This window comes from Ursus americanus, chromosome 11, assembly GCF_024610735.1.
Source record: "Ursus americanus isolate L20-20 chromosome 11, mUrsAme1.1.p, whole genome shotgun sequence".
Classification (NCBI taxonomy): domain Eukaryota; kingdom Metazoa; phylum Chordata; class Mammalia; order Carnivora; family Ursidae; genus Ursus; species Ursus americanus.
Genome location: NC_142137.1, coordinates 44,586,452 through 44,612,160, shown reverse-complemented (window position 1 = coordinate 44,612,160; position 25,709 = coordinate 44,586,452). Strand labels below are relative to the sequence as shown.

Here is a 25,709-nt window from a genome sequence, read left to right as displayed (position 1 = left end):
GAATATATTCTAGGGGATTGACCATATTTTCTCCAAAATTTTCCCTTTCTCCTCAGTTTTTCTTTTCTTTCTTTAAATTCTTCAGAGGTATCATGGATGGCTCATTCGGTTAAGTATCTGACTCTTGAACTCAGCTCAGGTCTTGATCTCAGGGTCATGAGTTTCAAGCCCCCACATAGGGCTCCACGCTGGGCATGGAGTCTACTTATAAAACAACAACAAAAAAAAAAACAAAAAAACTCCAAAGAGAAGGTATCAGAGCTATTTGGGAGGGAGAACAGGGCTTTAGATGTATTCCTATCTCTCTAACCTCCTCAAGCCACTTCCTCTCTTGGCCCGTGTGTTTCCAGTTACCTTCCCTGTGGTCTCTGAAGTGGGGGTGTCCCTCTTGCTATCCAAGATGGATCTCTTCTGTGGGTGTGTGCCCGCACGTGTGCACTTTTTAAAGTGACCTCTGCCCCTAGCCTGGGGCTCAAACTCCTGACCCCAAGATTGAGAATCATGTGCTATACCAACTGAGCCAGCCGGGCGCCACTTCTTTTGTGGTTTTGATCCTTTTTCTTCTACCTCTTTTGAACTACCTGCCATCCATTTTCCTTTTCCTGCTTTGTGTCTTGCACCTCTCCCTACTTGGTCTGTCCCACCGAAAGCCTGCAGCAAACAGAACTACCAAAACATCTCCTCGCAACCTTCTACTTCCTGTAGTTATTCCTTCCCTACCCTCTAGCCTTTTCTGCATCACTAAACTTGAGATGATCTACCCTTAGCTCTTACCCTCCCCTCTCCAGTATTCCTTAGCCAGTTGGCTTTTTCTACCGCTGTGCACTGAACTCGCTCCTTGAGGTTACCAGCAATCTTTTCACAACAATTTAAAAACTTCACTGGTGCCTGAAGCAATGCGCCCTTGGCCCTGTTGTCCACTCCAAAGAGCCCTACTCTTCTCTTCTGGCGATACGTTCATGGTTTGTTGTCTTTCACTTAGCTGATCCTTCCGGCCTCCCTTATGGCTTCCTTTCTGTCTGCCTGGGGCTTTATCAGGACCATTTTTCTTACTCTCTTCTGCCTGGGGTTTCATCTACTTCCACAGCTTCCAATAACACTGATGGACCAACTAGTTCCACATCTTAGCATGGAAACCCAAACCCTGTTGTTCAGACACACCTCTCCAACCATCCTGATTTCCCACCTGGCCGTACACCGTCCCTCAGTCCAAACGCATAAGTAGAAGCTTGGGCTTCTTTCATCCCTGTTTCCTACGCTTTCTGGAAATCCCGGTCTATGTTATTGGCACCACACTGTCTGACCTTTGACTGCCAGGAGCCTGGGAAATTTGTTCTCCATAACTCCCACAATATGATTCGTGATCAAATCCTGTCCATTTTACCTCCTAAATATTTATCGACTCCCATCCCTTCATTTGCATCTTTGTTGCCTCTTAGTTTAGATCACCGGAGCATCATCTTAACCGGTTTCCTTTCACTGTGTCACTTGTTCTCCCATGACTGCCAAAATAATCCTCCAGAAGTGCAGAATTAATATTTTCCATCACCTGCAGGATAGAGTTAAAGCATCAGAGCTTAGCATACCGATCACTCATGACTTGGCTGCTGCCTCCCTTGTCCCTCTCCTCCGCTCCCGCCCTGTGTTCCAGGCACACGAGGTACTTACCGTTCTCCTCAGTGCTTTTATCTTTCCTGATTCTGTGCCCTTCACTTGCTGTTCCCACGGGGAGGGCTGCGCTCCTACCCGCTTCCAGTCGGCCCAGTAAGCTCCCTCTTATCCTTCAAGGTCGGCTCAGATGTCACTGCGGGAAGCCTTCTTGCCTCTTCAAGTCTGTTACTATCAAATCGTTGATGCCTGTGTTCCAGCTCTTGTCTTTGCACTCTAGTTCTTTATTTAAATAGCCTTCTCTTGCACTGCTGCAGCCGTTTTACCCAGCTTTGTACCCTCAACAGCTGTCCATAAACAAAGAGCTATCCTCACCGAATGAATGGATCTTAGCAAAACCCAAAAGTACAGAACTGAAATCAAGATCTCCTAGGCAGAGGTAATTAATGGTGAGTACTCTGGCTTGGTGCTGGCTAATCTTTATTGTTGGGGGGGTGGGCAGGGGCTGTGGACTGTGGACGGAAGGCACATTAGCCCCTGTGCTTGGGGTTTTCTTTCATCATTCAGCCTGGGAGAGTTAAGTTGTAAAGTCGAAGCTACAAAATGAAACTCCAGTTTCAAATGACAGAGCTAACTAAGTTGTAAGTTTTTGGAAGTATCCTGGTGCCCAGACAAGCACCCAAGTCATGCATCGGGCCTGCATCAGGCGGAAGGAGGACTGAAGCAGGCCATGTGGGGAGAGGCTCGCTCTGGCGTCGGACCTCCCTAGGGCATGATCCGTAGCCGCACACCGTTTATTCCGTGCATGGTAACGTTTCCCTGGCTTGCGCCGGTAGGAGCCGTGTCCAGCTGTACACCACAGGATTCTTGACAGGAGGCTTGCATTGACCTGTTTGCTATTTATATTGTTCTAGGGAGGTCTCTTGGAAATCGGGGTGCCATTTTAAAGGAAAGGAAAGAAGGGAAGTTACAGAGGGTGGGTTAAGGAAACACTTTTCCTGCCACAAATTGAAAGGGAAAAAAAATAGGTAAATGAAATTGGTGAGAGATTACCATATGTTCATGTTTGATTTTTAAAAATTAATGTAATGATACATTCAGCCTTTTTTAGGAGAAAGCCTAGATGAATTTTTTGACCCTTGGCATTCTGTGTTTAATAGTTACTTTCATTTGTTTAGCATTTTGCACTTTACCAGGATCTGTTGTGGTCATTCTCCCGTGATCCTGACAACAATCCCATTCTATAGGCAGGTGGTCTGCTGGGATCTTCATTTTACTGGTTGAGTTGCCAGCTAAGTGACAAGATGCCATGGCAACATACATCAGACTCTTTGAATATGAATTTAGTGTTCTTTCAGATTGGGAAGAGTACATAATTTCTTGGCACTGACCTCTTTATTTTTTTGAAACCTACTTTTTTGGGGAATGGGAGGGCGTAGGGTTTTTCTTGATTGCAGAGAGTGGGGGCAGAGCTGGGGAGCATTGCTGGGGAGCATTGAGGTCTACCAGATACCCCGTCTTGGGGCTCTTCATTCCTTCTGGCCATTGGAGAGCCGTAAGGGGCCTCAGTGCCCTGCTTTCTCCATACTAGTGTCTGTGCTCTTTCCTTCTCATCCAGCCTGGATAACCTGCTACAGGGAAAGACAGTGAGATTATTTATTAGTCAGAATGTGACCTCCAGTCTGGGCTCTGCTGCGAACTTACTGCATAACCTGGACAAGTCGTCTAACTTCAGGGCTTCAGCTTCCTTGTCTGTGAAAGGCAAGGGCTAGAGGTACATGGATGCCAAGATGACTTTTGGCTCTAAATTCTTTATTCTATAAAAACCCCATTTTGCTTGGCCATATGTAGGGTGTTTCACAGGTGCTAGCAAGGTCTTTGTTTCTGCTTTTTATGTAATGGGCTTTGTGATGGGTGCTTTTATTTTCTTTAACATCTAAGGCAAAGTGGGTATCGTTGCCTCATTATTAGTGGTAGTATTTGTTCATTTAAAATGATACAAATGAGCCTGAACACTGTAAGTCATAAGGCCTTCCTTGGCCTCCTCAAGGGAGTTGTCCACTTTGCTCTGCCCTTCTTGTCCCTCTGCTGTAGCCCTTATCAGTGTCGTGTAATTATTTGTGTATCTGCCTTTCCTGCCAGACTGGTGAATTCTCTGAGGGCTGGAATGGGGAAGAACTTTTTGAATCCTAAGGCTTTAGTATCTGGTGCAAAGAAGGAACTAGCAAATGTTTCTTAGACATAATTATAAAGTAAATTCTGGGTTACTGTACTTGCCTGAAAGTATAATTCTAATAGTGATGCTTTTGACTTTAGAGTTAAAGCTCTTAACAAATCCTTTTATCTTAATGCTTTTTAGATGGTTTCAAAACATTAACTTTTTGGTTATGGATTCCCAACCACCACCTCTTTATGCTTTGTCTTCCTCTGTACCTGTTCCTATTCTTTTTATCTACAAGCCCTTTGTTAAAAAAAATAATAGAAATCTGCAGCCATAGAGCATATTTTCCCCAAAGTCTCATAAATCTATAATACTTCTTAACATTACATTTTTAAAAATGTGGTAGGGATGAGACTTCACAAATGACTCACACACAGTTGTGGAAGTTATTCTGGATTTAGAACCTGAGGGAAGCTCAACTGTGGTGGTATGTGGTCAAGGGAGAACTTACTAGTGCAGTGGGTTTTGTTTTTTTTTTTCTTTTTGCTGACATCAGATATCAGATAACAGTGATGAAATGTGGGCTGTTAGAACATTTTATAGACCAGTTGAAGCTCATTTAAATTGAAAGAGTGATAAAACTTGTCCATGTTTGTTTGGGAAGGATGCTCTTGCATGCTGATTGGTAGGTAGGAAGAATGGATTCTCTGTTAAAATCAGTAGAATCAAAAATAGTGAGTTTTGGGGAGTACTTTTTAGGTTATTTTAGAATTATGCCAGAAAAATATTTGCTTTTTTTTTTTTTTTTTTCCTGGTATGAGAGATCATCTTTGCTTCTTAGGCAGAAGCTGGATGAACAAAGGTGGGAGGATTGAAAGGAATGGTCTTCATTGTCTTCCTGCAACACTGGTAACTTTATTTTCTGCACAGAGTTTGTGTCTCTTATGGTTTGGGAGCTATGAGTGCCCTGTTAGATTATTGGGTCCTCTATATTCCAGTCAATTACATTTTTTGTTTTCATAATGTAGAAGGTAGGGCAGTTTTTAAAAAGTCAAGAAATTATGATACTAGATTTAACATAAAATTCTATTTATATACAAACCCACATACACAAATATAGGAAAAATGTCTCATACTCTAACCCCAACCAACTCCCTTGAATACTTAAAAAATAGCATTCTAAAAGAACAAAAAGTATTCTGAGGATAAACTTCTAATTCCCCACTCCCCCCATGCCTTTTTAAGGTTTTATTTAAGTAATCTCTACTCCCAAGAGCTATATGTTCCCCTGACCGAGCCAGCCAGGTGCCCCTAATTACCCCTTTTAATGGAATAATGAAACCGTGTCAGAACATAACTATTTAGGATCTTCCCAAGACAGATTTAATAGATACAAATTTATATTAACAGTTTTTTATGAGAAGACATTTGTGGATGTTCAACTTATATATTTTGTGTACTTTAATGTGTTTAAAATCTTACTGGGAATTAATATTTTAAATGAGCCTGGACTTGGTCTGTGTACTTCTCTGCCAGTAACCCACTGAGTAACTTGCAGGAGTTATTTCACTTCTTTGGGTTCAGTTCACTCATATGGAAAACAAAGGTGTCAAAATAGCAGTAATGCAGCGTTGGGGGGAAAGTCCACTGGCTTTGGAAGACGGCTGTACTTCCGCTGTGCTGCCAGGGCCATCAGCCTTGGCTTTGAAGACAGATCAAATTGGTGTAAATTCTGACTCTACCACTTACTGGGTGTGTGAATTTGGAAACTCATGTATATTTTCTGGGTTCTCTTTTTATCTACCATATGAATGGTTTGTTCTGTTTCCAAATTATAGTGCCATAAAACTGACTTTCCTGTCTTCTCTTATCTTTGTTTAAACAATGCAATTCAGACGTCTCAGGAGCAGGGTCTTTTATGTTGAAGACAGCAGATGAGCTTGAGCAGCAGCACTGAGCTCTATCATGAAGAAAGTAGGTGCCTCAATCAGCTCGGGCTGCCATGAGACAGTACCACTGACTGACTTAGACACATTTCCTCGCATTTCCGGAGGCTGGAAGTCCAAGATCAAGGTGCCAGTGTGGTCTGTTTCTGGTGAGGGCTCCCTTCTTGGCGTGTCGATGGCTGCCACATAGTGAAGCAAGGGAGAACAGGAGAGAACGAGAGAACGAGCAAACTCTCTGGTGTGGCTCTTGTAAGGGCACTAATTCCATCATGGTGGCCCCACCCTTGTGACCTCCTCTAAATCAAATTATCTCCCAAAGGTCCCATCTCCAAATATCGTCACATTGGGAGTTAGTGCTTCAACATATGAATTTTGGGGGGACACAGTTCAGTCTATAGCGGTAGGAGAGTTAAGAGTATAGGGGGTCCAGGGGTGATTTGAGATTCCTGAGATGGATTATAGAGATCTATTGTCAACATCACCAGATGCAGTGCTACGTGTCAGGAGTTCAGAGATGTAGGGATTCCACAGGATAATACATTTCTGAAAAAGGTTTGGAGGCAATATTTTTTCAAGTATATTGAAGAAAATCTGCCATTGCACAGCAGTATTTAATAAACACATTTAATATTAAAGGAAGATTATAATCGAAATAAATGATGATGCTTTGAATTGAATAAGAATGGCTCTACTTAAAAGCTCAACCAAAACAAACAAAAAGCCCCAAAACTCACCAAATCTCCCTTTTGGATACTAAAGTTTACTTCCATTATATCATTTATAGAATGGCCTTTTTTTTTTTTTCCCCCCGCCTGTATTTGTGTATCTTGACAGAGATCAATCTCTTCAGAGCTGCTACTGGAACATATTTTCACTAAGTTACCATGAAGCACAGCTTACCTTTTTCTACCTGTGGATACAGGTGACATCTTGTTTATTTAAATATCTAAAGTGGGGTGTTTTTTTGGTTTTTTTTTTTTTTTTTTTTTGGTTTTTTGGTTTTGTTTTGTTTTTGTAATTTAGAAAAACTTTTCTTCAAGACTCTGTAGGCGAAGTGAGTATGTAATACTACTTGACCCAAGAACTGCTTGTTGGAGAGCAATATGGTAGCAGGGTGGGGTTGTAAAAATGCATGCTTGGATGCAGAGTCTATCTTGGTTCTGATTTACTAATGTAAATACCTACATCAGAACACACATATACACCCGAATTTAGATTGTGGAAATGTAAAAGGCAGAGGATTGGTGGTGTAGAATTAAGGAAGATTTAGTCATTTCTCAGATCTCTCTGACCTGAGTCTTAAAATTAATGCATTTTCTTTTAGTGATTTTAAATGTATTTTGCTTTCCATTATGTATTTGTATTCATGTGACCTATGGATGCAGGATTACCTTTTGTATCCATCATTTCTCATTTAGGATTGACAATAACAAAGCAGGGATTTATCAGCTCTGTATGATGGTACCTATAAATCTAAATTCAAACGAGCCTCTGTTTTTAAATACAGGTGAATAAGCAAATTGTTTTACAAATGAATCGAAATAGTCCAGTTTTCAAGACAGAAAAATGAAATACCTGTGTGTCTACGAAGTTTTTCTATATCTGAAAATGATAGTTTATAGAGAAAGATTAGATTATGTTGTATGCATATGTATTTTTGGTGTCTATTTGTAGGGTGGATTAAAATGACAGAAATTAAAACAAAGTTGGGGGAAAAAAGAAAAAGTTGAGGGGTGCAAACCCAAGGCAAAGCCAAAATGATACAAAAACAGAGGAAAAAATTTTCAGCAATAGTAGAATTATAAAAACTATAATCATAAAATCAGTCATTATTAAAACCATTCTTTTTGTAAAGTGTTCATTTAGTGGGTAGAACAGGCAGCAGGAAGATGACTTTTTCTTTGACCCGTGTGGATTTTCTAGCTGAGGAATGAAGTAACTTGGAACCAAGCTGGGCTTTTCTACTGAGCATGCCCTTCGCCAGCAGGGTCCAGCCTGGGTGGGGCCAGTCTTGCTCATTAAGCTTTTGGAAGCTGGATTTCCATCAGCTTTCCACAGTCTTCTAATGACAGAGAACAGCAGACAACGGGCTCGATGTACTTTTCAAAAAGCTGCGTATGTATTTTAAGGGGGAGATTTTGAGGAAATTTCTGTTGTAGCAGTGGGTTTTGTGGTATATGCTTGTTTGGTTTTGCTTTTGAAGAAAGTTTGCTTTTGAGACTTTCAATATCCAGGGGACTGAAAATTTGGAAAGTACTCATGTACAGAGTACATGGAACCTGGGTATGTATACTGTTTGGCAAGGGAATATGGTTCGTTCTATTTGGTCCAAGTCCTATGAAAAGTATATTTTTTGTGGCCAGAGTTTAGTTTTGGCCCACTTGTTTGCATTTTTCTAGGCAGATGTTGAATTTTGTCAAGTTATCTTTAACGTGATTGCTTTTTCAGGCTTGACTTACGAGAATAATGAAGCTAGCTGGTCTATTCTATGTACTTGTCCTGTTGTTCAGTTGATTTTTTCAGTGGTACAGTATACTATATGAAAGTTAATTACTCCTAAAGCACAATGAGGGCTATGTAAGGTTAATATTGTACAGTTACTTTTTAAACATGTTAAAGGGTGACAGATCTTAGTTTCCTAAAATGCTTCATTTTCATGCTAACTCATTTGATGAAAAGAAGTTGTACTGTGGCTAGCACAGAGTTGAATTCACTTTTTTTTTTTTAAACATCTGCAGATTAGTGGCCATTAACAGTGATCGAGAATTGTATGTTGTTTTGATGTTGTCACACCCTAAGTAAATATGGGTTGAATAAAGGATAGGTATTAACCTCTTTTTTTACTGACTATTTGATCTGTTGTCACATTGAAGAAACAGGACAACTCCCCATTGTTGCCCAGGTTCTGACGTCCAGACTTAGAAAAAATTGTCTTCCTGCTTTTTCTTGATAGAATTTACCAGTCTCACAACCGTCTTTCAAAAGAACCTTGTTTCAGTGTTACTTTCTAACAAAACAAGCAGTACCCCTGTGATTGCCAGGTGATCTCTGCGAGTTCCTTTATTGCCGACACTGTGGGGAACGAATGCCCTTCTACCACTGAAGTCATGAGCTGGTAAACTTGGGGGAGCGAGGCACATATGTACTTGGGAAGTAGAAGTTTTCTGTTCCGGGGCCCAACAAAGAATGGTGTCTTAAAATTATTGGCAGCTTGGGTGTGGGAATAAATAACTGTGGAGGTGATCCAGGGGATCAGGATAGCCGGCCTGGCAGAGAGCACCCCGCCCCATCTCCATGTAGCGTGCTTGGGCACCTTCTAGGATGCCTTGACTTGACCCTCCGTTCACCATCCCCCCTGGAACAGAGGTGGAAAGGGACATTTTAAACTTTGATACCGAGGTTGCTTGAATTTTTCTGGGACCACAGAAGGTTGAATGCCTGGGATGTTTTCCAGCAGGATTCTCTATCGAATCAGGTTTACAAATGTTGAATTTTGAGACTCTTAGCGCCATAAGAAAGAATCTGTTTAGCCAGCCCCACTTAAGAAGTAGTTGTTTGAAGCTCTTACTAATAAGTAAAGTAGTCTGAACTAAACTAACGCTCAGAGTAGCAATACTTGTGGGGGAGAAAGGGTTTAGGAATTCCAAATGGCATGTCTCTCATTCATTGTAGTTACAGCTTTTCCTGCCTGGACTTGGAGGGTCCAAATGCTAACTGTCTATAGCACCTTCTGCTGACCGACCAGACTAGTGTACATTTGGATCTGCTTACCTAAGCTAGAAAAGTCCTGCAGTTCAGTCTCCCGTTTTAAGGATAGATGCTGTGCGTTGGCCTTACTCCTCGGTAGTAAATATTTAAAATGGCAGAAGCGCTAACGATCAAAATTTTAAAAGTGAATGGTATTTTTTGGCAAGGGTTAGATCTTTATGCCTGTTGACTGCAGGGTTTCAAAGCTTATTGAGAAAAGGATTTGAAAGTGAGATCAGTGTAGGCTCCAGTGTGGTGGCCTTGTCATAGTGTGGCGAGTTGATTGATTTTGACAAGACTTTGTCTTATGACCTATTAAAATGCAGCGTCTGCAGCCGGTGCCTTTATCCTGTGCAGTTAACCTTGGTGGATTTGCCGTTAGCTGATTTGGGAAAAGCCTGCTGAACTAAAGAATTTATTTTTTAGCTAAAGAATTTGGAGTTTGATTCACACAGAAAATAATATTAGACTGCTTGTAGATTACCAGTTGATGCCAAGTGAGTTTTCTGGTGGGGCTGCTAAGGATCCTATTCAGAAGGTGGCTGTGGGATGAGCTCAGAAAAGGTCCGCTGCAAGATGTCTGTTATGATAAGGAGAGATTGCTGGTGTTGGCTTGGCCCTGTTTTGAGCCTGGTTGTGGATGACATCAGAAGAAATTGCACACTAGTGTTTTTTTTTCTTTTCTGTAGAACGTTACGTGATGGCGGTACAAATGTTTCCCAAATACTAGGAACATCACAAAAAGACGCTTAATCAAGAAGCCGCCAGATGCGTTAACGCTGCACTAAGAATGTGTAGGTACTCATCTCTACGAAAGTTTGACCCTCTTAAGGGGAGCTTAGGAGCAGAAGTGGGCAGGGAAGAGGTGTAGACAGGAAACATGACCTTGTGCTTGTCAGGCCAATTTTATTCGTGCTTTTCCCTGTAAACGTGGAGGAAGCAGCTGACGGAGACTGGGGATGTTTATGTATGACCAACTGAGAAGTTTAATAAGAATCTTCCTATTCTGTTTTATTCTCCTTTTAAAATTTTTTTGACTTTTAGAGAAATCTGTTTCCAGGTTCCCTGGTTTTACTCCTCCAGGAGAGAATAGGAATAATTTTTTTGGCCTGCCTGCAAATGCACCAATGTTATTGTTAGCAAAAGACCCCTTTTTGTTTTAACTCTAAACCAAAGGGGAAGGGGTTAAAAAGGAGCAAGGTTTTTTCAGGAGATACATATATATGTATATATATAAAATGTATGTGTATATGTGTGTGTGTATATATATATATATATATATATATATATATATATATATATATATATAATAAACGTAAATATTATATATATAATTTTTTTCCAGAGAAGAATTGATTTACTTAAAAGATGTTGGGCTGCTCTAAAAGCTTAGGTTTTGAGCTTTCCCTGCTTTGGAGAGCGGCCTATATAGGGTAAGGGGCGGATTTGTGATGTAGACTGAATTGGAGGCTACTGGAAACCGTTTCTTTGAGAATGTAGAAACCATTTTAAACCTCATATGCCAGAGAATCAATTTTGTTTTAGTCTATCTTGATGCTACTTTTGAGCTGGGATAGACTGGAAGACTTTCACACCCACACAACTCATTTGTGAGGACAGAGCTAGGTGACAGGCCAAGGTGAGTTCACTCCATGCATTTAGATATTTTAATGCAAAACACTGTTCTCTTAATAAATCTTTTAAGTGCTTCAGTTTCTGCAGACTTCTCACTGAAAAACTTGTCTCCCATATTTTTACCTCTCTACCTCATCTACCTAGTTCCTCTCACCATTCCCCATAATCATTGTCATTTCTCTTCTGTGTCCTTCCCTATTTTTTTTGTGTGTGTGCGTACAGATGTAAGTATGTGTATGTGTATTCACATATTTATAACCGCCACACACCTGGCTTTCAACCCGCAAGGTGTTGTATATAGTGTGCTATCTGAAACTTGCTTTTTGTACTTCACAGTGTAACTCGGAGATATTTCTGTAACTGGGATAAATATCTTCTTTTGATTTCTTTATAGCTGCATAGTATTTGGTTGTACTGTTTCTTTATAGCTGCATAGTGTTCTGCTGTATATTGTCACCTGTTGATGGGCATTGATCTTTTGCTATTACAGTGTTGTAATGAATCATCCATGCGTCATTATTTTACATTACGTATGTGCAGATGTATCTATAGGATAGGTTCCTGCAAGCAGAATCACTGGTTCAGAGTGTATACACATTGGGAATTTTGATAGCTGTTGGCAAATTTCATTGGTTAGTACGCTTTTTCTCTTCTGGCAATTATATAAGAACGCCTCTGTTTCCATAGTCTTGTTCAGTGATTACATATTAAGCTTTGGGATTTTTCCATTCTGAATTTTTAGTTTTCATTTCTTTTACTATGAGTGTGATGGAGCTTCTTTTTATAGTTTGTGTCCTTTGTGTTCCTCTGAACTCTACTTCTCCTCTAGCCACTTTATCCGCCCTATCTGGGAGCTGATCAACCTTAGCCAGTTCAAAAATCCAAAACAAAGTTTTTTTGTTTGTTTGTTTTGTTTTTTGTTTTAAAGATTTTATTTATTTGACAGAGAGAGACAGCGAGAGAGGGAACACAAGTGGGGGAGTGGGAGTGGGAGAAGCAGGCTTCCTGCTGAGCAGGGAGCCCGATGCGGGGCTTGATCCAGGACCCTGGGATCATGACCTGAGCCGAAGGCAGACGCTTAACTGACTGAGCCACCCAGGCACCCCAACAAAGTTGTTTTTATGCCGAAGAAGTTTATAACGAGGACTATTTTATTTGACTTTTTTATTCAAATTACTGGAATTTTGCTAGAGAGCAAATATATCTCCAGCAAACACAATTGAGAATGAGAATTAAGTGCTCTTTAAAAAGCATGATGCCTTTTTGTATTTTAAGAGTGTTTAACCGAGAGTTCCCATGTAGGGCCATTGTGTGACTTCCTGAAGATATGACAGTGGTCGCTTCAAGAAAAACTGTTGGCTTTTCAACTAGTAGTAATTTCTGAATCTAAATGACTCAAATTTCTGAATCAGTGACGAGTGGTTTGAATATATATTAATGCTACTCTTGCTACTTCTGTCCCCCACTAGACTGAGAGCAGGATTCTTTCCATCTGCATTGCTGGTATCTGCTACCTATGTGTGAAAGGACTCAAGAAACATTCTTTTTGAGAGAAGGGCCTAAAATACACAACCCACATCCTGAAAATAGGTGAAATGTATCAGGGGCTTGGTTAGAACGTATTGCTTAGGACTGTAAACACCAAATGGGTAGTAAGGTTTGATTTTTGCTTTTTCAACAGATAATGAATTGTCAGGCATTATGCTAGATGTTGGTTCTAGGATAGTGAAGCCGTTTGGGATTGGCGGCGGTATTGCGTAAGGCTTCTGGAGCCGGACAGCCTGGGTCCGAATCCTGGCTCTCCCATGAAGTGGTTATGTAGCTTTGTGAAAATCCTTTATCTTGTCTCTCCTCCTTCATCTGTCTCATGGGAATAATCTTAGTTCCTACTTCAAAGAGTTGTGCAGACTAAAGGTATTGCCGCATGCAGTCTCTAGAACAATGCTCAACAAATAGCTGATATTGTCACTATTATTTCTGCTTACCGTTACTTTTATTTTTAGTGAAATAAGGGATATAGTCCCTTTTTTTTCCAGAACCCCTATTTGATGACAGTGGCTCACCATTTATTATGAATTTACTATGTGCCTGGCACTTGGTATATAGTATCTAATTTAATCCTTACAACACGCCAGTAAGTACGTATTCTATCCCTGTTTTGCTTATGAGGAAAATGAAATTCATCGAGACTAAATAACATCCATGATAACATGGTTAGTGGGAGACACAGTTAGAATTCTAATCCTGGTCTTTTAGTTCCCAGACTTGATCTCCAAACCACTATGTTATTTTATCCAAAGATTAGATAGCTCCACACAGAAAGAATGTAGCTCCAGCCCTAGCTGTTAAAAGAAAAAAAAAAAATTGGGGCCCCATCTGAGAGCAGGAATTCTGTGTGGGTAATCAGTATTTCTGATCACACAATGCTTAGTTGCTTAATGAAGAGCCAGCAGGGTTCTGGATGTCTCTACCACCTTGACCTACTGTGTGCTGTTGGAGGGTCCAGTGTGACAAGGTTTATGTGCATTCTGAGGATGGGAATGATGGCCGGTATTGGGATCCTAATGACTTCTGTACAATGTCTGGTTATTGAGCCCCACTCTAGGAAAGGATATCTATTTTGGGGATAACCCTAGGTGCTTGTGGAGAAGACTTTGCCTGGCACAGATATTTCTTGATGTCCTTTTCTATTTTTTAAGATTTTATTTATTTATTTGACAGAGAGACAGCCAGCAAGAGCGGGAACACAAGCAGGGGGAGTGGGAGAGGAAGAAGCAGGTTCCCAGCAGAGGAGCCTGATATGGGGCTAGATCCCAGGACTCTGGGATCACGCCCTGAGCTGAAGGCAGACACTTAACGACTGAGCCACTCAGGCGCCTCCTTGATGTCCTTTTCTTAAAAAATTTCAATTCCAGTGTAGTTAATATACAGTATTGTATTAGTTTCAGGTGTACAAGTCTAGTGATTGAACAATTCCATACATCATTCAGTGCTCATCATCTTGATATAATTCTTAATGAGAGCAGCGAGGACTTGGCTTTTTAACAAATAAGATTTTTAGCAATTATCTTAGGTGTTACTGGCATTGAACATTATTGAAAATTATGTCTTGAATTTCATTGGGGGAGGTCCCTCCAATATATGAAGAAAAGGAATCTTACACTTTGAGGAACTCTAAGATTTGTTTCATTCTTATTTATAGTTGTTAGAATAAAGAATTAATTATTTACCTCAGCTATTAACTCAGATGCTGGGTTTTAAGAATTTTAGCATCAGGAAAAAATGGAACATTTTGACAACCATGGCTCTTAGGTATGAGGGCCATAAAACCCAGTGGGGAGTAATAATTATCTGAGAGAGTTCTGTATGTGTTTCCAGTTTCTTAGGGCTTATTTTTTACCACTTTGTTTTTGATTTTTTTTTTAAAGTAAGCTCCACACCCGGACTGGAGCCCAGTGCAGGGCTCGAACTCATGACCCTGAGCTCAAGACCTGAGCTGAAATCTAGAGTCGGATGCTTGCTTAACCCACTGAGCCACCCAGGCGCCCCAGAGCTTATTTTTTAATGCTTGCCTCAGACTCTGCAGAGGCTAATAGTGGCTGCAAGTAACTGAAACCCCAGGCTCAGCTGTGTGCCATTGTTCTCCTAGTGGGGAGGGACTGTGTTCTCTCACAGAGCGGGAAGCTCCCACGCAGAAGCTGGCCACGTGCAGCATGCCAGCTCTACTGTGTGTCACTTTGTCCTCAGACTTTCTCCCTTCTTGGGTCCTCAGGATGGCAGCAGCATTTCTCGGAGTCAGGTATACAGGGCTCAGAGATAGAAGAGGGGCTTTCTTCACCTTGTGGCTCTTTTTAGACTGAGGAATCTTCCCAGAAGCCCACCCACAGACTTTTTCTTTGCAAGTCGTCTTGGCAGGGACGGGAGACAACCATGATGGCCTTAGACCAGTAGATCATCGCCTTGGGGCCTGGCCTGAAGCTGGCCTCCGCCGGCATGCATGTGGAAGAAAGAGAAAAGGCCAGCAAAACTTGAGTTCTGTTAAGAAAGACAAAGGGCGTGGGGGGGGGGGGGATACATGCTGCGAATGTAATCTGATCCTGCCTAGGCTTGAACTAGCCAAGGGCTACAGTTCATATCTTTTGTGTATGTGGGTTTAATTTAAGCCAGATGCTAGCTTTATATCTTTACAAAAATAGTTCTCTCATAGATTCTTTATCCCTTAAAACAAAAACAGAAACAAGCCATAGAGAGTGTTATTAAGGGAACTAGGGTGGACAACACTGGGTTGTTTAAAAAATAACTTGTTTATCCTCACCATAGTGATAACTTAAAACTACAAATCGTCCCTTTGGAACGTAGCTGTACATATTTGAATATGGGATACAGTATTCTATAGACCTTCTGACACTTAAGAAAAATAAACCTACGAGGGAGAGAGGAATTACATGCAGTCTGCTCTTATTACATGCAGTTGGCCTGTTTTTCTTATTCCTTTCCCTCTCCAGGTATTTCTTTTTCCTTTTTCTTCCCTTTCATCCTCCTCTTTCCCCCCCTCCCTTCCTCTTACTTGTTGTACATATTTGAGATGCACGGCTCTTACTGTTTCCTAAAAGTAGAGTCAGGTGGCTGCCGAATCCTTTCTATATTGGGGTTGCTGTTTTGTTGTTTCTCACATTCGATGCTTTCAGGGAATGGGGTTGGGTATTATAAGACCTTGTCTTGGGCTGTAGGCTGTTGGGGGACTTGAACACAAGCCAGTGATTGTGGGTATTGGGAAGTTTCTCTGTATATCCTCTGGCCAGTCACAATAGACGAAAACCAGTTTTGTCAGACCTAGAAAGTGGCAACACTGAGACTGTGCACACATTGCCAGGATTCTAGAAGTTTGATATTTGTTGCACAGCTTGATATCTTTCTCTAAGTTCATAGGAAAGCCTGTCTTGATTCCCTTACCCCCATTTTGGAATTTAGAAATGCATACTTTTCCCTTTTGTAAACCCGGAGTCCCCTATCTAATGGATTGAGCTTTGTTGGTAGAAATCCAAGAGCTCCTGTTGCCCTGATCTCAGCCGAGGATGAGAGCTCCTCCACTGGCAGCAGCACCTGCCCTGTTCCCTGGACACAGCGAGGGCTCTTAGAGTAGCGCTGGTTCTCTCAAGGTTTCAAGGAAACATCTGGACCCAATAATTAGCATGAACCCCTTGCTTGAAGTCCTTTGGAGGAGTGTCTAGAGTTGTGTGTCTGCTTTGCTAGTTGTGGTACTCTGTTTAGGGGCCAGTGTGTTCAGCAGCATGGTGTTATCTGGTAGAATGCTTAGGCTAGTGATAGAGACGGCACTTTGGAATTTACGTCCCATTTTAAAGGTAAGAAAAAAAGAGAATGGTTTGGCATAACACAGCTCCTTACCTAACCAGTGTTGATCCTCTATTGATGGTTTTCTGCTTGGTCGCGTGTGAAGCGGTGCGTGCTGTTTCTCATGGAGCCGTTACAATAATGAACACTTCTATCAACCCAGATGGAGTGTGCCAACGTGGCAATTGTGTCAAAACCACATTCTTGTCTAATGGGCTTGGCTGTTCACAGCAATGTTCTTTTTGGTTGCTGATAAGTAGAAAGGTCTTTACTTCGTATATTATATAACTATACTAATGATGGACTTTAGGTGTTTGTAATTGTATTTATAATAGGTAATGAGGGGAATGAGCATAGCTAGAGTTTGGGAAACCACAGTTCTGGGTTTGGCTTCCCCAGTCTAGCTTTGTGGTCTTAGGCAAATCTCCTGTCTTTCTGAGCCTCAGTGCCCTTGTTGATAAGATAAAATGAGTGTATTAGATTAGACGATTTCACAATACTCTGACTGGTTCCTCTAAGTGCCAGTCTGGATGCTGGGAACATAACAGTGAAGAAAAGAAAAATCCCAGCCCTTATGGGGCTTTCATTTTAGTCGGAGGGCTTGCGTTCCACTGCAGGAGTTTCCATGTTATTAGTGGATGATGGAGTTTAAAGGCTTATCCACATTTGAAGCCCTTGAGAGTCACAGGCACAATAATTATGGTGAATGGATGTGCTATAATCATGTTTTCTTGATGGTGGTAATTTGTTCAAGAAACCATTATGTCAACAAAGAAGGTAGTGTTTAGGTTTGAGCTTTGTTGATCTCTTGAAACTATTTTAAGAATGTACTTATTTACATATAATTATATCCACCCTTATTTTTGAGTATTTACAAAACACAGTTTTATGCAATTAGCCTCTATTGTTTATCTTGTTTTTTTAAAAAATTTTTATTTAGAGGAGTCCAGTTAACATACAGTGCAATATTGATTTCAGGAGTAGAATTCAGTGATTCATCACTTACATACAACACTCAGTGCTCATCACAGCAATGCCCTCCTTAATATCTTTCACCCACGTAGCCCGTCTTCCAGCCGCCTCGCTCCTGCTTCTTTATCTTGTAACTTGCATTTGGATGGATGCTACTGATAAGCTCTGAGGTTCTTACAACTTAAAATTGTGACTACAGTAGTGATTGAGGAAGACTACTTTGTGAGGCGTAAAGATGTGGTTTATCTGTGCTCTTTGTCTCTGTTAGCAGTTTGTATTTAACTTCTGTCCCTCAGCTCAGTTGTGAATGGCCAAGTAATAACATTCAAATATGATTTTCTTTGTGATGGGAACTCATTTGTAAATTTCTTATTGGGGGAGGGCCAGCCCTAATTATAGCGAATCACAATAGATTCAAACTGGTATGGATTTTCTTTGAGGACGACACCGAGAGCCCTGGTTGATTCAGTCGTTCCAACATTATGAAATAGTGATGAAAACACATGTACACGGCTGTGTGGTCCTCCATTCAGTGGCCTTGGACAAGTCGCTTAACTTTCACTCTTTGTTTATTATGTACAAAATGGGGATAATACCTCCCCTGTAGAATGTTTTGAAGAGCAGAAATTATGTGATTGATGTCTAACCCAGTAAGTGATAGTTCTTATGACTAAAATTCAAATATTAATGCTTCTAACATTATAGTGGAAGCTTTAGTTTTATATGTCATTGCTTCTAAAATATTGACCAAAGATCAGCTTTATTTGGTCTCCACATTATTTCTTATAGCCAAAGTAATTAGAGAGCTACCAATTATCTTGATTAGCTTGGACAAGGGTGGGTCATTTTTGTTTTAATTTTTACCAAAGCATTGGTTCAACTCTCAAAATGTAATTAGAGAGTATATACTAAAAATCAACTTTGGTCATTTCATGATTAATGTAAAAAATCTCCACTTAAGTGGTACATAAAAAATGGTACTTTAAAGAAGGAAAAAGACTTTCTGTGCAATATGGGGCCAGTTCAAGAATTCATATAAAGGTCTTACTGGAAGACATCATTTTGAATTTTAGATACCTAATAGTGATCAGCCGCTAGAGAAAACAGTGTGGAGGTTCCTCAGAAAATTAAAAAAAAAAAATTAGCTACCATATGATTCAGCAATTCCTTTTCGGGGTTTTATCAGAAGAAAATGAAAGCACACTAACTCAAAAAGGTATATGCACCCCACGTTCACTGTAGCATTATTTACAATAGCCAACATGTGAAAACAACCTGTTTCCATTGATGGGTGAATGGATAAAGAAATTGTCACACACACACACACACACACACACACACACACACGAATATTATTCATTCATAAACAAGAATGCACTCTTGCCATTTACAATGGCATGGATGGACCTGGAGAGCATATGCTAAGTGAAATGTCAGAGGAAAACCCCTTGAGATCTCTCTTATATGTAGAATTTAAACAACAAAATCAAGCTGATAAAGAGAACAACTGGTTCTCTTATTAAATTAATTTTAAATAGATTGAGGGTAAAAAACAACTTAGGCTTATGAATAGTAACTTCATTCTATTTACGCGAGCTTTCATTTCAAATCTTTGGAGATGAAAGCTCATGACTTAACAAATCATGCCTCTTGTCTTCCTAAATGGAGGTGATGCCTTAATATTTTGCACATTTTGGTTTATATTGAACTAGTATTTTCTACAAAAACAACATAAAACATATAGTTTAATATTGCTCAATATCACCAGTTTTTGATCTTCAGAAATATTGATAAAATTTTCCACAATATAACAGGCTGAAAACTATGTAGCCCACCTGGCTTTATTTGTGGGGTTTACTTCCCAGTTTGACAAAATATAATGTTTACATTTGGTGATCTGAGGTCAACACAATAGAAGGTAAACATGTTACTAACAGACCTACACTTAATATTTTTATGCTTTATAGAGATAGTAAACTAATATGTGCAAATATTCAAACATGGATAGAATTAAAAATAAATGCCTAATGAGAAGTAAGATTGGAGTGTAAAAGTTACAGTTACCTAACTTTTCCTCTTTTGTAGCATTGCCTTCAAGGACATCATTTCCACTCATCTCCTGGTCTCACTATATATTCCTCCTCTCCCTCATGCCTTTTCTTCTCCCTGACCCTGGAATGTTGGGTGGGGATAAAATTCTCAGGACCCTCTAAACTCAAACTACACTATTCCTCTAGGTGATGTCCGTATCATTGGTGCTTTTAGCTGTCACCCATACGATGACACCTCCCAAATCTGTATCTCTCGTACACATCCGGTCTCTGCTCAACACCTGTGTGTCAAGTGGTCAGCTCGACAAACTGGTCAATCGAAGTGAATTCAAAACCGAGTTTGTCTCAGTCAGACCCTCTTTTCCTTGTGTTCCCTATTCCAATGGGTGGTTCTACCATTACCCCCGTCTCCCATGACCTGAGACTTCTCCTCGACCCTTTCTGCTCTTTGACTTGCTACATTCATTGTGGACACCATGTCATGCCAACTGCCTCTTTACCATTGGATTCATTTATTCTCCTTCGCCTCCCTGCTCCTGCCAAAGTACAGACCATCGTCTTCTGCATGGGTTACTGGGACAGCCTTCTGGATGTCTTTCTCTTTCAGTCTCTTCTCTCATCCTGTACTTTCCAGCCAGGTTGGGCTATCCAAAATGTGGGTCTGATTACATTACTCCTCTCTCTGTAAAATACTTGTGTGACTTCTTATTGCTTTTAAATCAACCTCAAGACTTTCTTAGCATGATACACAAAACCTTTTATGTCCTGGCTTCTGCCTCCTGCTCCTACTTTGTCATTGCTAATGTACTTTTCTCCTCCCTTCCTGTCCCCATAGCAAGCTCCCACTTCACTTGTACAATGTATTATTGTGCAGTACTTGGGGTTTCCTGTAGGAGGAATATTCTCACGTTTCTACACTTCCCTGTGCCTGGCACATGCCTCTTATCCTGATTTCCCTTGCCTGAATGAAGGCTCATCATTTTAAAGCAACTCCGATGTCCACTTTGGCAGAAAGGCTTACCTAATGACCCTCTTCTCCGAATCTGGGTTAAGTATCTCTCTTGTGCCTTTTAAGCAACATGCTCTCGACTGACCTGCAAACTACCTTCTCCCCTACCTTCAGCTTCCCAAAAGTAGTCTTTTATTCATGTGCCCAGTACTTGGCACATTGTAGGAGCCCATTAAATATAGGCAGGCTGACTGAATGTTTTCATGCTCAGGTATTAGAAGCAAATAACATTTTTTTAAAAAAGATTCTATTTATTTGAGAGAGAGCGCATGTGAGCAGGGGGAGGAGCAGAGGGAGAGGGACAAGCAGACTACCCGCTGAGCACAGAGCTGATGGGGCTCCCTCTCACGACCCTGAGATCACGACCTGAGTCAAAATAAGAGTCGGACGCTTAACCCACTGAGCCACCCAGGCGCCCTGTGAATAACATTTTTTAAAATTATTTTTTATTGTTGAATTCTCACCCTTTTAAAATTTACAATTCAGTGGTTTTCAGTGTATTCACAGGGTTGTACAACCATTACCATTGTCTAATTCTAGAGCATTTTCATCACCCCCGAAGGAAACCCTGTGCCTGTTAGCAATTGCTCCCTATTCTCTCCATCGTCCAGCCCTTTGCAACCAATAATCTACTTTGTCTCTGTGGATTTGCTTATTCTGGAAATTTCATATAAGTGGAATCATTCAGCATGTGACCTTTGTGTTTTTTTTAAAGATTTTATTTTTTTGTCAGAGAGAGAGAGTGAGCACAATCAGAGGGAGCGGCAGGCTAGAGGGAGAAGCAGCTGAGCAAGGAGCCTGATTGCGGGACTCAATCCCAGGCCCCTGGGATCATGACCTGAGCTGAAGGCAGACACTTAAGTGACTGAGCCACCCAGGCACCCCAGACCGTTTGTATTTTTTCACTTCGAATAATGTTTTCAAGGTTTGTGTGTGGTAGCATATATTGCACTTCAGTCCTTTTTACGACTTAATGATCTTGTGTTGTATGGAGACACCCATTTTGTTTATCCCCTCATCAGTTGGTAGGAATTTGAGTTGTTTCTATTTTTTGACTAGTATGAATAAAGCTGTTATGAAGAGTCGTTTACAAGTTTTCCTGTGAACACATGTTTTCATTTCTTTTGGGTGTATACCTAGGAGCGGAATTGCTAGGTCCTATGCTAACTAACTTTTTGAGAAACTTTTCCAAAGTGGCCGCACCATGTTACATTCTTGCCATCAAGGTTGAGAGTTCCACATTGTCCCTATGCTTGCCAGTACTTGTCACGGTCTTTTTGATGACAGCCATCCTTTAGTGTGTGTGAAGTGGCGTTTCATGGTGGTTTGGGTTCGTATCCTCCCAACAACGGACGATGATGAGCATCATTTTGAGTGCTTGTTGGCCATTTGTATATTTTCGTTGGAGAAATGTCTACTCAAAATTCTTTGCCCATTAAATTTTTTTTTTATCTTTTGATGAGTTATAGGAGTTGTTGATATATTCTAGATACTAGACTTTTATCAGATATGTGATTTGCAGAAGGTGAAGAACATTTTAACAAGTTTAATACTGATTCATGCTACAACATGGATGAACCTTGAGAGCATTAGGCTCAGTGAAAATGCCAAATGTTGTGTAATTCCATCTATTTGAAACGTCTAGAATAGGCAAATCCATATGGATTGAAAGTAATTGCCAGGAGCTGGAGGGAGGGGAGAATGGAGGGTAACTATTAATAGATTACAGAGTTTCTTTTGGATGATGAAAATGTTCTAGAATTAGATAGTGGTGATGGTTGCACAATCTTGTGAGTAGACTCAAAACCATTAACTATATACTTTAAATGGGTGAATTTTATGGTATGTGAATTATATCTCGATAAAGCTTTAAAAAAGAACGAATGTATTTTATGTTTTGAACTATTAAAGGTTTGTACCACTTTTGAAGATAGCTGGAAAATTTGCTACTGGCCAGGGTGCCAGGCCTTTTATCATTGTCAAGAGAGGAGAGAGTGTACTCTCTCTGCTGTTCCTATTTTTTTTTTTTTAATGTCAGTTGCGGAGCTATACTTTAAAAAGTCCCTCTTTGCTTATGTTAAATTGAGACAACCATTTACTTTCAGATTTATTTTTTAAAGATTTATTTATTTTAGAGTGCGAGCAGGGGGAGGGGCAGAGGGAGAGAATGAATCCTCAAGCAGACTCCCTGCTGAGTGCAGAGCCCACTGTAGGGCTCAGTCCCAGGACCCTGAGATCATGACCCGGGCTGAGATCAAGAGTTGGCTGCTTAACCAACTGAGCCACCCAGACGGCCCTACTTTCAGATTTCAGGTTTGTTTTTTTCGGTTAGTTGTGATAGGATCAATTATTAGATACAGTTTTCCCCACCCCCATAATGTCTTCATTTGGTTCAGATTAGGGGCCCTGAGGTACTTATCTTAAAATCACATCTGCAAGGAAAACCATGTTTGAGGTTGAGTAGGATGGAGGGTTAGATTTTTTTACTATAGTTAGAGTATTCTCAGAAGACTAACTGCTGCACTGAAATAATGCTGGCATATTATGGGATTTAAATTGGGGGGAAAAAAACCTTTTCTCCCCCAGATCTAATTTTCTCACTATTAAGAACTCCACATTTAGAATTCATCTTTATAATACCTGACATGTTTTTATACCTCACATTCCTGTAGATTGATTTCACTATGTGAAATTTGTCTCCGTACTTTCTAACATTATCAAAAACCTTTCTGTGTTCTAGAATAAAGGATACTAAGTAGAGAGAAAAGTAACTTTCCTTAAAGAACAAATGGGAGTTTTGCGGGTACATTTCTGGCTAGATGAAACGTAATAAAAGTAATCACTCTAAGCTGTTAACGGTTTTAAGCTCTGCCGGTACAGAATCAGTTAGTTCTATTGTGATGCTACTTCTGGTTCTTTGGTTCTGATGGAGAATTCTAAGAGTAGCAATCTCCATTTTGTCTTGTTTTTATGAGCTTTCCTTCTCTACACATCTTCTCCCCACCATCTCTCTGCCATTTCCCTTCCTGCCCTTCCTTACCTTGTTCCCTACCTCCAAACTAAAACAGAGAGTGTGTAAGATAGCCTTTTGTGATTTTTTTTCCTGTTTTTTGCTTTGTTTACAGCATAAGCTGTAACCATGACCACTGAAGTAGGGTCCGCATCTGAAGTGAAGAAGGAATCGGAGCCATTAGGAGCAGATGCCACGAAGGAGAAACCTAAAGAAGTAGCAGAGAATCAGCAGAACCAGTCCTCCGATCCAGAGGAGGAGAAAGGTTCCCAGTCCTCTCCTACAGCTGAAAGCCAAAGTAGTCCACGCCGCCAGAAGAGAGACAAGGATCCATCTGAGAGCAGGGGCATTTCTCGATTCATACCCCCCTGGCTTAAGAAACAGAAGTCCTATACCTTAGTAGCGGCTAAAGACGGAGGAGATAAGAAAGAGCCCGCCCAAGCTGTTGGGGAAGAGGTTTCAGATAAGGAGGAATCTCTGCCCGAAGGAGAAGGGCAGGCCAAGGGCGACGCCGAAGAAACCGCTCAGAGAAAACAGCAGGAGATGAAAGTTGATGTCAAGGAAGAGAAGCCCTCCGTGAGCCATCCTGAGGCACAGGTATGTTTGAGAACGAATTTTCTGGAAATGAAAGCTTGGTGTTTCAACCACATACAAAAAGGGATTTGTTTCTTCGGAATCCTGTCCAGATTTCTTATATTCACATACTCCTTTGGCTTACCGTGTCTGGAATATGGGGCCTGGGGTGGTCTGCCACGGCCTTCTCATTACGTCTTTTTTAAATCTTTGTCAAAATAATAAGGCCAAAAAGTCGACTATGTAAATCATTAAAAAAAAAAAAATTCATGTCTCTTCCTTTTAAGGTTAAATGGATACTCTCTGAATCCTACCATCTCTCCTTTTTTAAATAGTATGGATTTTTATACCTTTGATTTGATGTATGTAAGTGTTCAGTGAGTAAGAAGAAGTAGATTTGTACGTGTGAATGTTTTGGTTGCTTAATGAAGCCTAGGTTTTGCTCTCGTGTGAAATTATAATTGGATATTTTATTATTTGAAATGATATTTAAATGTTAGTTGCCAGGACGTAGTTTCTTTTATTCATGTAATGCCTAAATTACCCAATTGGCAAAATGAGAAAATAGGCGGGGGGGGGGGGTGGTTGGGGGAAGGGAGATACGGGGAAATACCCTTTCCGGCAAAATCTTGAAGTCTTTAAAAATCTTGGGCTGATGGTGTTTGTAACAATCACCATTCTTACTGAAGATTTTCCTTTGAATACTTGGTCTTCTGCAGATGGGCTAACTTTAGTATGAACTTCCTTTTTTCCGTTAACAGCCCGCTGAAGAGGTAGGTAAGGAGAGAGAAGAGAAGGTGAAGGAAATGCAGGAAGACAAGTCAGAAGAAGCAGCAAAGAGGGAGACCAAGGAAGTGCAGACCAATGAGCTGAAAGCAGAGAGGGCCTTGCAGAAAGCCAGCAAGAAGACCAAAGCGGTCCAGTGCAAAGTCATCCTCCTAGATGGCACCGAGTACAGCTGTGACCTGGAGGTGAGCCGGGGCGCGGTCCTGATGCGTGGAACGGGAGCGGAAGGAGGGGCTGCCCTCACTGGTGGGGTGGCACAGTGCGTATATTGTCGTGTTCCTGTGAGCTAGCCTGTCAGCTTTGCTTTAAAAAACAAGAAAACCTAGAAGAGGGTCATTTCTGTTACAATGTTTCCTGACCCTTGGCCGGGGTGGGGGGGGGGTAGTCAGGGCCGGTGTTGGGCTCGTTCGCATGGGTCGTGTGGACTGGCTGGTGTTCGCCCTGAATGGGCATTAAACAGTTGGACTATTACCCTTGTCTGGAAGGGATTCACTTGAGGAGAACCGGTAGTGCTAGGTGGATTATTCCAAGAGCCATGCTAATTTCAGCACTTTAACCCTACCTAAGGGTTGTTGTTGTTTTTTGTTTTTTGTTTTTTTTAATCCTGAGTCAGATACTGACTTAAAATTGAGCTCATTTATTTAGTTTCATGTAATTAAAGAAACACTCATGATCTACAAAAGGCATATAATTCATTAGTGTGGATGTGACAAAAACCAATATAATTTTAAAGCATCAAGAACCTTACAATTTTGTCAGTCAGAAGAGCTTGTTGCTTTTCATAGCTAAGTTACTTTATTTATAAGAACATATGCTAATAGTTGATGTTCACTGAAGAACTGTGTTAACTGCTTCAGAT

The 25,709-nt window shown here is 40.7% G+C and overlaps 1 protein-coding gene across 14 annotated transcripts in view; it reads left to right on the top strand.

Moving 5' to 3' along the window:
- EPB41L2 (erythrocyte membrane protein band 4.1 like 2) overlaps window positions 1-25,709 on the top strand; it is a 208,470-nt gene that overhangs the window by 72,850 nt on the left and 109,911 nt on the right. For 12 of the 14 annotated variants that reach the window (XM_087865492.1, XM_045805563.2, XM_045805562.2 and 9 more), the window contains 2 exons: window positions 23,607-24,088; window positions 24,826-25,035. In XM_087865492.1, coding sequence (XP_087721618.1) covers window positions 23,621-24,088; window positions 24,826-25,035 — 678 coding nt within the window. In that variant the 5' untranslated portion in view covers window positions 23,607-23,620. Of the gene's footprint in view, window positions 1-1,820; window positions 2,058-7,695; window positions 7,831-23,606; window positions 24,089-24,825; window positions 25,036-25,709 lie in introns of those variants that run through there. The other 2 variants (XM_087865488.1, XM_087865484.1) reach the window with 2 other exon arrangements.